The sequence below is a fragment of the Leuciscus leuciscus genome (assembly GCF_965113295.1).
Source record: "Leuciscus leuciscus genome assembly, chromosome: 6".
In the NCBI taxonomy this organism is placed as follows: Eukaryota; Metazoa; Chordata; class Actinopteri; order Cypriniformes; family Leuciscidae; genus Leuciscus; species Leuciscus leuciscus.
This window is the reverse complement of record NC_138730.1, coordinates 43,123,105-43,139,656: the sequence shown is the minus strand read 5'-3', so window position 1 is coordinate 43,139,656 and position 16,552 is coordinate 43,123,105. Positions and strand designations below refer to the sequence as shown.

The 16,552-nt window shown below is 36.2% G+C and overlaps 2 protein-coding genes across 4 annotated transcripts in view; one reads left to right on the top strand and one right to left on the bottom strand.

Moving 5' to 3' along the window:
- tle2c (TLE family member 2, transcriptional corepressor c) overlaps nucleotides 1-3,172 on the top strand; it is a 28,951-nt gene extending 25,779 nt beyond the window's left edge. For all 3 annotated transcript variants that reach the window (XM_082173184.1, XM_082173183.1, XM_082173185.1), the window contains exon 14: nucleotides 1,086-3,172. The gene's annotated coding sequence lies outside the window, so the exon portion shown is untranslated. The remainder of the gene's footprint in view (nucleotides 1-1,085) is intronic.
- A 3,632-nt stretch (nucleotides 3,173-6,804) lies between these two features.
- plpp2a (phospholipid phosphatase 2a) overlaps nucleotides 6,805-16,552 on the bottom strand; it is a 37,841-nt gene continuing 28,093 nt past the window's right edge. The window contains exons 2-6 of the mRNA XM_082173221.1: nucleotides 16,396-16,547; nucleotides 13,610-13,872; nucleotides 11,546-11,603; nucleotides 9,802-9,978; nucleotides 6,805-9,067 (exon numbers count right to left, since the gene is read on the bottom strand). Of these exons, the coding sequence (XP_082029347.1) occupies nucleotides 8,918-9,067; nucleotides 9,802-9,978; nucleotides 11,546-11,603; nucleotides 13,610-13,872; nucleotides 16,396-16,547 (800 nt within the window). The 3' untranslated portion in view covers nucleotides 6,805-8,917. The remainder of the gene's footprint in view (nucleotides 9,068-9,801; nucleotides 9,979-11,545; nucleotides 11,604-13,609; nucleotides 13,873-16,395; nucleotides 16,548-16,552) is intronic.

The following is a 16,552-nucleotide window of genomic DNA, read 5'->3' as shown; positions in this document are numbered from 1 at the left end:
GCCACTCAAACTTCACAATTACAAACTATATATATATATATATATATATATATATATATATATATATATATATATATATATATATATATATATATATATATATATATATGTGTGTGTGTGTTTGTGTAGTATATATTACTTATCTTTTTATTTATTTCAAATATATATAAATACACATTTTTATATATTACCATATTTTAAATTGTTTTATTTTATAATTGTTTTACTTTTATTTCATATAATATACTTATAGATTAATGTATTTTATTTTATTTTTTACATATTTTAATAATATATACTTTGATGCATTTAAGAATTTAACACTTTTTAGCATTTTTTGTTAATTTGTCCAACAACTTGTCCAAAAAATAAATACATTTGATAAATCTTATTATTACTAATCTTTTTATTTCAAATATATATAAATACAATTTTAAATATTTTTTTAAAACTTTTATATAATATAACATACTTATAGATTTATTTTTTACGTATATTTTTAATAATATATACTTTTTTGGTGCATTTAAGAATTTAAAACTCAAACTTTAACATTTTTTATGGTGTCCAACAACTCATTAAAAAAAGTACTTTTTTTATAAAACTCAAGGGGGGGGGGGTAATCCATCAGGAATTAATGGGATCAATATATGGGATCAATATATATTACTCTTTAATCAAATATTGAAAAGCCAAAAAATATATATATTTAAAAAAAAGTGAACAATTTCAGTACATTTTGATTAAATGCTATTTGGTCGTTATTATGAAATAGAATATAATGCATTTGCTATATGTGCAGTTGTGCACTTTAAGAAATTTGCTTCTTAAAAAATATGTTTACTTGTTGTAACATCCTAAAAATTCCATGTTTATGATTTTAGGTGCTATTAATTTGGATGTTTCCTAAAAGCATGGTAACTGTAAAATATTGCAGAAAATCAAATCGCATAAATCCAACCAGAATCATCACTTGTGTCCGCAGTCTTCCTCTTAACATGCCCAGCCATGCTAAAGTGCACAATAACTTAAGATAATATTCTCTTTCTGTTGTGTAATCCTCCTCTGCTTATTTTGTCTTTCAGCGTGACAGGCACATGGAGTCAAGATACGAGTTTCTCCGTATCATCTCCCACACTGAAATGGACTGAGATGCTTTTACTGCCAATTTTGTCAAAACGAGTTCAACAACAAAGACATGGAAACTTCTAGACAAGTGGACATTAAGGTGTTCCTGTTTTACCACCATTTCACTTTCCCCCCCAAAAGCTTTTAACCGTCAGTACACCCTAAAGTCATTGCATTGTTTCCCCTGACTTTAATAAAACTGTCATTTTGAGTGAATATAGCATTAGTTTCACACAGTGTTCAAAGAGGAATAATGCTGTTTTTGCTTGTAATATACCAGCTTCTGTTGTTCATACATGAAAACTCACTTTATGACACTGAATTAAGCAATAAGGTTTGTGAGGCTGTGCTGTATTGTGAATGTAATATAACATGGTTGAAGGATGTTGTTAGTGTGTTTATATTCACAATACAGCACGACATCGAGTGCCTTATTGCTTTTTAATATGGATAATTAACACGTAATACAGAAATATTATGGACACAAAGTTAGATTAAAATATCATTTTATTAAACAAATGCATTTGTGTCATCCTTCCACTGGGAGACTTAGTTGTTGTCAAGTAAAGATCAATGATATTTTTTAACCCTTATTTAAATGTAACAGCCAGGACATTTCAGACTTTGCATTTTAAAGAAAATCGATTATGCTTTTTCACATTTTCAGCTTTCTTTAGTGTGTAATGGATAAAATGATCGTATTTTATGCTAATGTTGCTGTTCGAGCATGAAAAAGGTCTTCAAAGTTACAAAGTTACTCCCTAAAACGACTCCCTACTGACCTAAAAAGACATTGTAGTCTTGAGTTTTCTTCCGGGAATGAACACGTCACAATATTCCTCATTTAAATAATTCCCGCCCCAAGGTAAAATACGCTAAATAAAGGGGCGTGGCCTGGTTTAGTTAGTTAGTCTATGTCTACATTAATTCGGATACATTTGAAAATGACATTTTCATTTCAAAACGCTCTCCGTCCACACTAGAGTTTTCCAAAAGTTTCACATCCACACTGAAATGTCGGAAAACGCCAAATTAACCGTATTGAGTGAAAAACATAAATACTTTCTTAGATTATACAGACGGACATAATACAGTTCTCATGCTATTCTTCTAGCAGGAACATTTTATTTAGCAAAATATCTCACCATTCACTATAAGCGTCCAGGTCGCTCTCACTCAGCATTATATAAAACGCATATCTAAAACGCAGGACAGCAAATGCGAGTGAATTTTCTGTCATCTTTGCAGGACTCTGATAAGAAGTGTGTACAAAGAAACATATTTTTAAGCAACAGTGTTAAAGTAAAAAGCACATAACAGGCACAATACCAGCATATATACATAGAGATCTATCAGTACAATATGAGCCACATGACTAAAAATGCATTGTTTTCGATTACCTCTGTTATCACAGTCCACACTACAACGTGAAAACGCCGGATCAGTGTGGACGAAAGGCCAAAACGGAGAGAAAAAGATGCGTTTTCTACGTATTAGTGTGGACAAGGCCATCTAGTGTGTTTGATGTTGAAACTCGTGGTTATGGTAAGGGGAAGAACATTTCCAAAAACATGCTTGAAGCGGTTGACCAATCACAACACACTAGTCCAGCCAACCAATCAGAGCACATTGTGCTTTTCAGAAGGAGGGGCTTCAATGAGACAGCCAGGAGCGTTACTGACAGACTTGGAAGAGAGGAGCTGCAACAATGTCAAATATCGGAAAAATTATGTTTTTTGAACATTCAAACATGAAATACTATTCTAGTAGAGCCCAAAAACTAAATCAAGACTTTGTAAAAGGGCGAAATATGGCCTCTTTATAGGACACTGCGTTCAGTCTGTTCATGTACTGCTTGATTTAACCACTAGGTTGTGCTATAATCAAACAAATCAGATCAGGTTTACACTTGAAATTGTTTGCTACATGTGGAACTAGTAATGGGATCTTTACCCCCCAGACAAATATAATGGATTGACTATCTTTTCCAAAATGCCATTGACAAATTGTGAAAAACAAATCAATTAAACATGTGAAAGCTGAAGTGTTGCTCAGTTGACGTCAAACACTGATAGATTTAGTGCTTCTAAAATCATTTAACAGATGAGCAAATGTTTTGGATGAAGTGGCCAAACAGTCTTATCTGACTGATGCAAGACAGCAACATGAAATATCGCCGGTCAAACACGGGTCATACAGCCCAGAATGCTTTGAGAATGAAGCACTGGAAACATTTTGGGTCATGTCCTCATACTGATTCTTGAATATCGGACAGAAGTGCAAAATTAAAGGCTTATGTATCATAGGACTGTTCTGGATTAACATGTTAACATTTGCATTTTGGTAGAACCTGCTTCAGTTTTCTCAAATTCTTCTTGTCAGTCACTCGATGTGTGTCAACAATAAACGTCCATACAAATATTCATGGAGAAATCTAGCATATTTGCTTGAGTTTACGGATTATGCTTCTGTATTACATGCAAGAGACATTTAGTTTTTCTGCTGTTATACTAACAGGATCCTCTTAAAATGAGGGCTGATATCTAAACATGTCTTTCAGGATGAAAGTTGTGATTTAAAATATAGGCTATATATATTTGTGTGTAGGCCTATAGGCTTATATATAATTTATATTTTTTTCTATAAATCATGATTTTGGTGGATTGTGAAATAACATTTCCCACAATACTTAATACAAAACAAAAGGAATATGTTTTTTAGTTCTATAAATATTCAGAAAACAAGACCGGTTCTTAAAAGTCTAAACCTAAAAGTGAAGTAATTACTTAAGCTAATGCTAATGCTAATGCAATTTGTACAACAAAGGAGTTTGTAGGTATAGTGTGTGTGTGTGTGTGTGTGTGTGTGTGTGTGTGTGTGTGTGTGTGTGTGTGTGTGTGTGTGTGTGTGTGTGTGTGTGTGTGTGTGTATATATATATACATATTGAATTTCTGAGGACAGTTAGTATTAGGGATAGGCTACTGAGTGACAAGTGACAACGACACAATTTTGATGAAATAAAGAGAATCTAATTGAATGGTAGCCTACGTTTGTCTTAATGTATAGGCTAGTGATCATCTCTGATTCATTTCAAAGTGGAAATCTTGCTTTAAAAACAAAACGAAAACAATGTGGGGTGTTTTGTCCTATTTCTCAAGAAGAATCAGTGTGATGGGTGGAATCAGTGTGCTTTTGTTGTATCACATGACCTGCAAATAAAGCGTCGTGTCCACGACACATGAATGAAAACAGGCAAACGAGCCTGAAACCATGTCAGACCTATTCATAGACGCAACGTGAAAGAGGATTTAAAACTTACGCATACAATGAACACTTTGCCTTGAGGACATTAAATGTGTATTTAGCGTTTGTTAGAAGTTTCAAGCCAGAGAAACATGCAGTTACTGAAGCTGAAGAGAAGTCAACAGATGCCTTCGCTGTCCTTGAGCACGATTCTGATGAAAACCAGCTGGATATGACTGTGACACTTTCGGCTGCTTAAATTCCCATGAATCCCTTGAATCTCTGTGTTAGATAAGGACGAGTTTTTGGCTGAACGGCATCTGACTGAATTTCACAAAAGTTCATCAAATCAAAGACACATGCAAAAATATGAAATCAAATTCTTAATGTATTTACAGCATGTTCATATGAGTTTTATTATTTGGAAAAGTTGCTTTACTGCACGTATGTTAGTGATTTGAACAAACCCTTAACACTAAGTGAAAGCAGCCAGGAGTAGTATTGATACTTGGCCAAGCAAACCGATAACATGGACGTTAAAATATAGTGTTTTCAACTGATAAGATAAAAGTATTGAAGACATCTGCTGTGTGAACTTTGAGCAGTTTTTAAAACTTTTCATAAGTTTCTGTTTTGAACTTATTTACAGTGAGAGCAGAAAGATGATTTTTAAATTTTTTTATTTTGAACGTTGAAGGTATAAACAAATATAAAACATACCAAGAAAAAAAAAAATTATAAGTGCAACATTCATGCTATACAATCAAAACTTCTTATAAAGTCACTGATACCAATCATTACAAAATAATAATTGGACGAGATAATTGGTTCATATAAAACAAATTTTTTGAGCTCTAAGCATAAGTGGTTTACAATTATTCATTTTCAGGAAAAGAATAAAAAGTTCAGTAGCTTTAATTTAACCAATTAGACTTTTTTTTTCTCCCAATGTGAAAATCAAACTCTTTTGGTTTTGACATGAAGACACTGTGTTCATGAACATTAGTTGATATGCTCTCATGTATTACACGTCCAACCAATTTTGAAAACAACAATGTATTATTCTTATCTGATACACTGTTCAAATGTTTGGGGTCAGTAACATTAATGTAACATTTTTGAAAGAAATAAATACAAATAATAATAATAATAATATATATATATATATATATATATTTATTTATTTTTTCAGCAAGGATGCATATGCAGATATGCAGCACAACTGTTTTCAACATTGATAATAATAGTAAATGTTGATATTGAGCAGCAAATCATCATATTAGAATGATTTCTGAAGGATCATGTGACACTGAAGACTGGAGTAATGATGCTGAAAATTCAGTTTTGCATCACAGGAATACATTACATTTTAACAAATATTCACATAAAAACAGTTCTTTATTTTTTTTATTTTAACAGTTATTAGTTTTTACTGTATTTCTGATCAATAAATGCAGCCTTGGTGAGCATAACTTCTTTCAAAAACATAAAAAAAATATTACTGACCCCAGACTTTTAGACAGTAGTGTATATGCACAAACTTACAACAATCCTGCAAAAATACTCAACATTGCTCTGGGACATTCAACTAAACCATAGTTGCATTTTACATATATAGGCAAAAGTGTAAACATGAGGCACAATCTTCTTCACATTCATTGTGTAAGTCATTATGAGCTCAGTCCTCATTTATTTTAAGGCTGTCTGGTTTTCGGTGACTAAACCAGAGTCACAGAGAGTCTTGTGTTCCTCAGAAGAAAAATGAGGGACACATCATTCATATTCACTAAATATAGAGTCCATAAAAAATTGCAGCATTAGAAGCTCACAGTAGACAGCAGGTTCTGTTGTACAGGGTTTATATGATTGATTGTCAACAAAAAAAAAAAAAAAAAAAAGAACAGGTAAGAGGGGATGAAATTGTTTAAATAAAATAGGAATTGTTTTTCCTCTATAAATAACATGGGTGAGATAAAAGGTAAAAAAAAAAAAGAGATTTCTTCTTTCAACCATTATTAATAACATACCTATGGCAAGCCCTTTTAACATTTAAAAGCTATCCAGAATTACCATTGTAGATATCAACAACGTCTTTCTGACTAGTCGTAATTACATTTTGGATAGTTGGAATTGTCATTCAAGATATCGTAACGTGATAGAGATATCTGTCATTATGTCTAGTGCAAATTATTGTGCATGACGTTGCTCTACAGTCTCTCAAATATTAGCAACATGCAAGGTTTGCCATGCATTTCTATGTTTATGATCATGCTTAAAATTACCGTAGGTTATTGTTGACCTAAGATTTATGCGTGAGAGAGATGCACACTAATTCACTTTAATAAAGATGCTGACATGCATGCTTTTCTTGCCATGGAAGTGCAATAACAATAACTTCCTTAGATGAGAAAAATAGTTCTTAGTTCAGATTAGTTCTTTTTTTTCTTTACAGTAAAAAGCCCTGATAGCCTGTAGGTATTGATTTCAGGTTGAAACAGTATAGCTAACAGCATTAAAAACTCCTTCGCCCTCTGGCTGCTCCGACATGGTGCTAATCAGTGCTAATAACAAGTTAACAGTTAACAGATGCTGTGTGATTTTGATGATTTGAACAACAACACGCTCTGTTCCCGCCTAAAGTGTGATGCGGGCCTAATTTGCATACAAATATCTGCAACGTCATTTCGCCTAGTCAAAACTTAATTTAAGATATCTGAAAAGGAACATGTACAGTAGATATCTTGAATTGAAGTGGATTAAAGATATCTTGAACTGGAGTTATGACTAGTCAGAATCAAATTGTCGATATCTCAAACTAGAATTACAGATATCTACAATTCAGTTGCAGATATCCGTAATTCACATGAACTGAATTGTAAATATCTGTAATGATAAACCCCATACAAATGAATGGCAAAAGTGACGCCATTTGTCCTAGGAAGAATGTCTTTGTGGATATCTGAAATGTTCTTTTTGACTAGGCAAAACTGAATTACAGATATCTGCAACACCCAGTCAAGCTGTTAAATGTAAAAATGGCTTGCCATACATGCCAGAAGCTTATAGATATATACACATCTATGGTGGAAACATTCAGCATGATGATGCACAACATGGCGCAAATCCATTTGAATGGTCAGTTTGTTTTGTTTTTGGTTAGCCCCGCCCCTTAGTGAAACCTCATTGGTTTAGAATCTGCGTACAGCTTTATGATTGGCTGTGATTTTAACACTACGAGCAGCGTTTCACGTCGAGACAGACGGCTGGTAATATACAGCTATTGATATTTTTGTTACCTATTGTGGACAGGTTGGTTAGTAAGATTAATTCCCCCCCCCCCAAAAAAGTATATATAGCCTATATATATATATATATACACATACACACACACACACACACACACATACACACATGTGCCTCGGTTAGCTAGTGGTAATTATAAACGGCGTCCTTATGAGAGATTGCTAAATTGTCATGGATTAAGACTTTAGTAAATAAAACATTAAAATAAAGTAGTATTTTATAAAAATAAAAATAAATCATGCTATGCAGATGTGTCTGGATATAACACCAAATTGTTGTCATGGCTATCATGGTTATAAAAAGCTATAAAGTCCCTAAACCTACCGCCACAGGAAAACATTTCTTTACATAAAAAAATAAAGTCACTATAATCCAGTTATATATATATATATATATATATATATATATATATATATATGAAGAATCCAGATGCAAAAGCCTCTAAGTCCGTCTAACGGTTTTCTTTAATATTAACATTTTTATCAGGCTCTTATGTATAGGTTTCTACCCAAGTACCGACATTTCTGAATGGGCTGAGGCTGGGATTTAGTGAGTTTGAAGGGAAATTATTTGATGAACGTATACTATGTGCGGAGAGCAATTCACTCGATATTATCATCTCATTTTTGACAAAGGTGGCTTTTGCATCGAGGGCTTCATATATATACTTATATATATCATCTAATTACCAATGTGAGAAAGACCTTTTTTTGGCATCTGTTCCATGTTCATACTTTTCTTCCTGGATTTCTTACTCAGGGAACCACAAACTCTTGTCTTCTGATGACTTAGAAAAGTTCACTTTCTTTCCCATGCCGAAAGAATCGCTTCCAACAGCGATGTACATCTAGTCAGTAAATGTCAACCGGTGGTTTTGCGGTTGTCATGGAAACGTCCAGTTCCCCTTGAAAAAGTTCGTCTTTGTGCTCCGATACAATAAAGTCCCTCAGGGTTCATTAGATGTCAGGCGATCTGTGCTCTTGGCGTATACGAGCGTGCATAAAACAAAAAGCGGTATAAACACGATCAGCCGTCTGTAGAGGAGTATAAAATCTAATATTCAGTGTTAGTTCATGCATTCACTTGCTCTCTCTGAAATGTGAGTGTTGTCCTGTGGAAGAGAGCACGGTCAGTGCCAGTGTACAGTGTGTGTGCAGCAGCGTGTGTGTGGCTGTCTGTACGAGACGTGGTGCGGCATCCAGTGGTTTCTGTGTGTCTGCCCTCACAGGTCAAAGGTCAGGCTCATACAGGCCTGCTGTAGGAGTAAAGATTGTTCCTGTCCGTGTCTGCGATCTGAAGGCTGGGTTTGCGTTCGCTGTCTTCGTTTTCAGCGCTTTCGACATCCTGGCAGCGAGGCGGGCGCTCTTTGAAGAAGTCAGAGACGTATCGCACCTGTGACGGAGAGGAGAAACACTTAATGCCACTTGCAAAATAGACCATCGTTCATATTCCACTCTAAATCAAAAAAAAAAAGAAGTGATTTATACACTGCTGTTCGGTAAGATTTTTAATGTTTTTAAAAGAAGTCTCTTATGCTCACCAAGGCTGCATTTATTTTATAAAAAAAAAAAAAAAAGTAATATTGTTAAGTATTATGACAATTTGAAATAACTGTTTTCTATTTGAATATATTTTAAAACGTAATTTATTCCTGTGATCAAAGCTGAGTTTTCAGCATCATTACTCCAGTCTTCAGTGTCACATGATCCTTCAGAAATCATTCTAATATGCTGATTTGATGCTCAAAAAACATTCATTATTATTATCAATCTTGAAAACAGTTAATTTTATCCCTATGGCTGCTGAAAAAAATGAGCATGCTTTCTGTTTTTATGACCATTAACATAATTTTGGGGGAGAAATTTGATTAAAATTACTGTAATATAGAACAGGAAGAAAACAATTCTAATTAAGTGCAAAATTAATTTCACCAAATTTGTCTCTTTTTTTTTTTTGTGCATACATCTAAGTTACTGAAGATTGAGGGAGAGTATTTAAATTGATTTAATTATCATGAAAATGCAAACAAATCCAAGTGGTTCTACAACAGGACATTTTCCTTCATAATTTTCTCTTTTAATTTTGGGGTGAAATATAAGCTGGTTTCATGAGATTACTCCACTCACCGTGAGGACTGCGATCAGCGCCCCTTGCAGAAGACCCACGACCACGTCGCTCCAGTGGTGTTTGTAGTCAGACACACGTGTGTATCCCACATAAATGGCAAAAGCCACCAGGAAGAACTGAATTGTGGGCCGGAGGAGGCGGGCCCACTTGGATGCCATACGTGCCTGGACATACAGCTACACAGGATGAGGAAAAAACAACGACGGATTACACAATATTTTAAAAGAGGATATGGGAAGAAAAATGGAAATTCAACCTTGTGCATTCAGCAGCAGGAAACGAAAAAGTTATTTAAAAGTTATGGGAAAGCACCTTGTCTGAATATGACTTGGCAGCATCTTAACTACAGACACGTCGGAACATGAGTGAAGCAACCAGAAAACTTTAAGTGTTTATTAATTCACCCTCATGTTTGCCCAAGCTCGTATGACTTTCTCTCTTCGGTGGAACACAAAAAGAGAAATTCTGAAGAACAATCATGCTAAGAAGAAAAAAAAAAGTTATGCAGGTGTGAGGATGAGTAAATGATGTCAGAACTTAAAGAGGACCTATTGTGCTTTTTCACATTTTCAATTGTCTTTAGTGTGTAATGTTGAGCATTAAAAAAGCTCTGCCAAGATACAAAGCACAAAGTCACTACAAAGCGAGTTATTCTCTATATCAGTTTCACTGTTTCTGAACTCCTTGAAACGCCTCCATTGTAGTCTTGAGTTTTCTTCCGGGATCGAACACGTCACAACATTCCTCATTTAAATAATTAATACGCAGAATAAAGAGGTGGGGTCTGATTGAGTTAGTTACGCCCCTTTCACACAGAGATTCCAGAAAATACACGGATAAAGTGACCCGGGATTTGACCCGGATTCGTTTGATTTTGGTTCATTCACGCTGCCAGTGATTTTCCGGAATCAGAGAGTGTGTTCACACACAACCCGTAAAAATCCCGTAAAGACACGTGACATCGATGTGACTTGTAATGTCTCAGCAGCGTCTTAAGTTTGCTTATGAGCTGCGATTTCACGCTTGTGCATTTTTTTTCTCTGATTCGATCATAAACTTGCGCATTACGTACCGTTTCACAGCTGGCGAACGATCCCGGCTTCAGCGTCATCACTACGACACGGCATTGTTACGGCTTTTGTTCACACAGCGCGCCTTCCAGGACTGAACACGGCAATGTTACGAGGTCCCCAACCCGGCATCGATGCCGGAATCAATCCCGGGTCGTGTTTGCGTTCACACAGAAGGCGTTCTGGCAATTTCCCGCCAATTTGCCGGGATCATCACGCTGTGTGAAAGGGGCTTTAGAAGTGTGTAGAAAGTCGCAGTTATGGTTAGGGGGTGGGACTTTTCCTAAACATGCTCGAAGCGGTTGACCAATCACGAAACACTGGTCCAGCCGACCAATCAGAGCACATTGTGCTTTTCGGAAGGAGGGGCTTCATAGAGACGGGAACTAAACGATTGGGAAGAGAGGTGCCGCACCAATGTCAAATGCGTGAAAAATTATGTTTTTTTGAACATTCAAATATGAAAACCTATTCTAGTAGAGCCCCAAACAACAAAATCAAGACTGTTTTAAGCATTGCATACTATCTTGATTTAAAGCTTGAGATGTTTGAGGTCATAGTTTATTGTCTCTATGATGTTTCCTGTTGCTCTGAGAGGGTCTCCTTTATCTGTCTACACAAGTCTTCTGTGTCAGCATGATTGTAAAAGAGGAAGACAACTGTGACAACTCACCGCCAGAAACAACATGCAGTACATCCCGAAGGAGGAGTGACCGGAGTAGAAGGACAGCCTGGTGCAACAGAACCGACGGAGGAAGGGCGGATCGGACAGATACAAAACAACAGAGGGAGAGAGGAAAAATAATCATTTTCACAGTTCACGCATCATTCAGAACGAAACGTTCATGGGTCATTCTTCACTTTAGGGCAACTTTTTTGTCAAACTATGTTTCAAGTTGTCAACTGTGTTAAAACATTTATCACATGTCCATAACGGCCTTGACCTTCAAGTGTATTTTGGTATGTGTGATGCCAATGACCTTTTTTATGTTTTGGAGAAAGAGCTTTTGGACTTGCAAGTTCAACAATTAACTTTTAATTTATAAAATAATAAAAAGAAGTGGACTTCTTGATTAAAATGCTAAAATACTGATCAGTTTGCTGCCGTACCATGAGTCCAGCAGGCGTAATGATATGACGCAGCGCCTGAAAATAGTCCCCAGCTCGGTAGACTATAGGGTCGACTATTTTCAGGCGCTGCGTCATATCACTACGCCTGCTGGACTCATGGTACGGCAGCAAAGTTTCTTGATTATTACGCAGGAATGAGAGTATAGTTCCTAGCCATATCAGCCTAGAAAATCGCAACTTTTCATTTCCCGTCGGTCTTAGTACACGATGTAACTACAGAAGAGTCAAGTTTTAAATAGGAAAAATATCGAAACTCTTTGTTCATTTTTTTGAGAGAGATGCTAATGGTCTTGTCCGGTTCAATTCATTATGCTAAGCTATGCTAAAAGTGGGACCCCCAGACCCGGAGATCGGCTGAATGGATTCGAAAACGGTAAGACTCAACTGTTTAACTCTGGGGGAGTTGTAAAATGAGCCTATTTCCAAAAAAAAGTGGAGTATCCCTTTAAATGACATGAAGTAAAAATATTTTGAAGGATTACAAACAGGGACATTAAAACACGCCAAATGCAGGTGTATTTTAGTAGTGGCGTGTAACGCAGTCACTCCTACTAGACACTAGAATTTTATATATTATATATACATTTTTCAATTGTAGTCTTTTAAAAAGGCATCTGAAATAATAAACTAATTGCAATGTAGTGTTGTCAAAAATATAGATTTTTTTTAAATACATATCGACACTGAAATATCTGAAACACTTCCAATACTCATTTTCAGCAGAATAGATAGATGATACCAGCTTTCTCTCTCTCTCATCTCTCCGACAGCGAGTGACACAAACCCGCCTCTCCTCACTCACTCGTTTCATTTGCTCTGGATGAATATTGTTGTAACAGGGCTTGAATCTTGGCGAGGGATTGCACATATTGTGCATAATTTTACTAATTCCCGCAGATTTTGTGCTCAAACACCCAAAGTGCAGCACACAAAGCCTCCTCTCAGGACTAAACTGAGTTCTTTTGCGCTGCTTATTACACTCAAACCGGCATTTTGACATTATTTTGTGTCTTGGTGAGTATTCACGTCGTAAACACAGTTAGTTATGTTTAAAGTAAACATAAACAGTTGAGAAAGAAAACACATGTGTTACAGTGTAATAGGTCTTAAAGTGACGGCAGCCTGATATACCTGCTGCCGAATTATGAGATAATATCAAAAATATCTATATGCAAGTTTTTATAAACAAAATTGTGACAGTGGGTGGTGAGCAAAAAAGTTAACGTCAAGCCCTGATTACAAATAATAATAATAATAAAATATTTCAATATAATATTTTTAATTTAAAAAAGTTCCCCTAATTGACAAAATCGCCCAGATAGAACTGAAATATTTTCTAAACACTGGTCATGCTTTGTGTTGCATAAATGGACTTGGCTTGTAAAAATCTAATCTATTTATATTTCAAGCCTCTTGAGGAAATATGACATTTGAAAACCCCAGTGAGACCTTTGGACTGCAAAGGTCACAGCATAAGAAAGCACAAATGTACTGGACAAACAGGAAGTGAAACAACAGGTGAACAGCAAAAATAAACAAATACAGGAAGTGAGGTTAGCAGTCTAGGACCTCTGACACCGGCCCTTCCCGTTCCCTGCTTCTGTACCTGGATTCTGTCACGTTGCGATGGCTTCCCGTGCAGTTTATCTCCAGCATGTAGCCGTTACACACTTCTGGAGCACAAACCGCCAAGAAGTTGGGCCGCAAGCGTCCGATGGTGTACTTGGCCATATCGGTCAGAGACTGGCTCACACACGCGCCGAACAGAAACGTCCCCACCACTTTGTAGAGCGCCACAGCGTACTGGTTAAAGTCTGAATTGGAGTAAAGCCGTTTGGTGTAGACCAGGTAGGCCTCTCCGGAAATGATCTGCAAGTGAGGAAACAATGAAGCATTTTAGGGCTTAATTCTTCAAAGGGTTATTAGTCAGTTAGACATTCAACCCCAAGTATGAGCAATAGCAAAGCAATGCATGAGTAAATATTGGTACATTTTTTTTTTTTTTTTACTGATTTAAATTTCGTATACATCTATTATGATTATTTTGTCAAGCACTTTGAATCCCCAGTGTGTAACTATCAAATGGTACATAAATAAACTTGCCTTAAGGATCATTCTCAGTAATAAAACTAAATATATGAGTCTGTCGGATGTAGATGACTCATGTTTGTACTCTGATGAATCACACTGAACTAATCACAATGTTCTCTCAGAACATGTGGCCACAATACAAAAACCAACCTGCATCTTTTCATAATCAAATACAGCACCGAAATTTCACAATTACTACTCAAAAGTGCTTCAACAACAAATCCCTTTAGACATGCTTCTAAAACAAACAGTTCACAGAAAAATGTGAACTATGATCTAAAGTCGCATATGTCAAACCCAATAAAAGTAGTTCATATTGAATTGTGTGCTGTATTCTGAATTCTGCTTCTGAATTCCGAATGATAGATTTGTGTGAAGAACAGACAGATATTTAAGTTGTTTTCAAAGAAAATCTTTCCCATGGAAAATCACTTCATGAGAACCACGGTGAATCACTGAGTCGGTGAGTTACAATCATGAAACACATTAGTTTGATTCTTTTGGTCTTCTTTGGGTCCTTTTTGAAGCTTGACAGCCACAGTCACTATCCTCTTTTTCCAACATAACATTCTATGTTTTCTAATGGAAAAACATGCCTCTCGCTTATAAAAATACAATTCACTGCAGTTTCCTTCTGAAATGAACACTAGAGGCAGTAAAACACCAACAACTTTTATTCCTTTTCACACAAATTATGATTACAATTGCAGATTATTGATTAATAAAGACGTATTTTCATGTGGTTCATTGCACAAAACTATGGCATGACCTTAAAACACTTTTACCATAGTGCATGATTTGTAAACTGATCACATAACTAGCTCAATATGTTTGGCTTTTCTGGTGTAGTAAATTTGCTCATTAGCTCATCATAGCAAAGCGGAGGGCTCGGGTATGAGTCCTGTGAAACACGAGTCATGATAAAACAGCTCAAAGACTAAAATTACATGGTTAAAATTCATTTTAGCTCACATTTGCTTTTGTTTACACTATTAGGGGCTGTAAGCACTACTCCGTTTTCAACTAAAAAAAGGAAAAAATGTATGTGTTTTGGCCGTGCATTTACATGACAACAGCGTTTTGAGGGCCTGAAAACGCAAACTTTTGAAAACGGGTTTTATGAGAATGACACCATTATTGTCTCAGTATAAACTACAAAAACGCAAATTTGTGAAAATGGTGTGTGGTAGATTTTTTCTTCTTTCGCACCCGAGTTAAGTCTACCTGGGTCTCGTCTACAATCGTCGTCCCCGTTCAATAATATTTATACTCCTCATCGACGTCGGCTGAGTCCCCTAACCCTAACCTGGTGCGCATAAGTACAACAACACTATTAAAAACAAAACTGTTTTTGGGAAAATCAAATGGACTTTTAGTGCCACACACTAGACATTACACTTTAAAAGTGTCACAAACTGCACAAGAAGCAACGTACAATCATTTACCAGAAAGGATGCCACAGGCACATTTTTGCAATGAGCCTGGGTTGACTTTTGTTATTAGGTGTTTGGTGTTTTAAGCCCCCAACAGCGCCTTCCAGGCAGCGAGGGGATGGGTAGGTTCAAGGTTGAGGGTAGGGTTAGCTGCCTCTAAGGAGCCATTGGGGGCTTAAAACACCATCGAGCTTGTTATGATGTTAGCTAATTCCTTTTCTCACAGAGAAAAAAAAACAAAAAAAAACATACAATATTCTTAGATGTAGAAGACAGATTTTTGGATGAGCTATTTCTGTAAAGGGGATCTATTATGCCCTTTTACAAAGTCTTGATTTTGTTTTTGTCGTCTACTAGAATATGTTTTAATGCTTGAAGATGAAATAATTAATATTGTTGCAGTTCCTCTCTTCCCAGTCTGTCAGTAACGCTCTGTTTAGTTCCTGTCTCTATGAAGCTCCTCCTTCTATAAAAGCACAGTGTGATCTGATTGGTTGGTTGGGCCAGTGTGTTGTGATTGGTCAACTGCTTTAAGCGAGAAATGCCCCGCCCCTTTCCATAACCGCGAGTTTCAACACACTACTAACTAACTCCCTTTAGTCCCTTTATTTTGCGCATTCCTTGGGCGGGAATGATTTAAATGGGGAATATTGTAACATGTTCATTCCCAGAAGAAAACTCAAGACTACAATGGAGGCCTTTCAGGAAGTTCAGAAACACTGAATAACTCCCACTGGACTTTGTAACTTTGCAGACCTTTTTCCAAGTCCAAACAGCAACATTACACACTAAAGAAAGCTGAAAATGTAAAAAGCATCATAGGACTTCTTTAAAGGTTTGCTCAGCTGTCTGATTGGTGGAGACTCACGATAATGATGGAGCAGGAAATGGTAACGGCCGCCATCATTTTGTGAGAGATGGTGTCTTGTCTGTAGGGGTAACGAATGGACTCGTCATCACAGTAAACGCCACGCTGGTACGGCCGGAACATGATGGTCATTATGATGAATGGCATCGCCACTGAA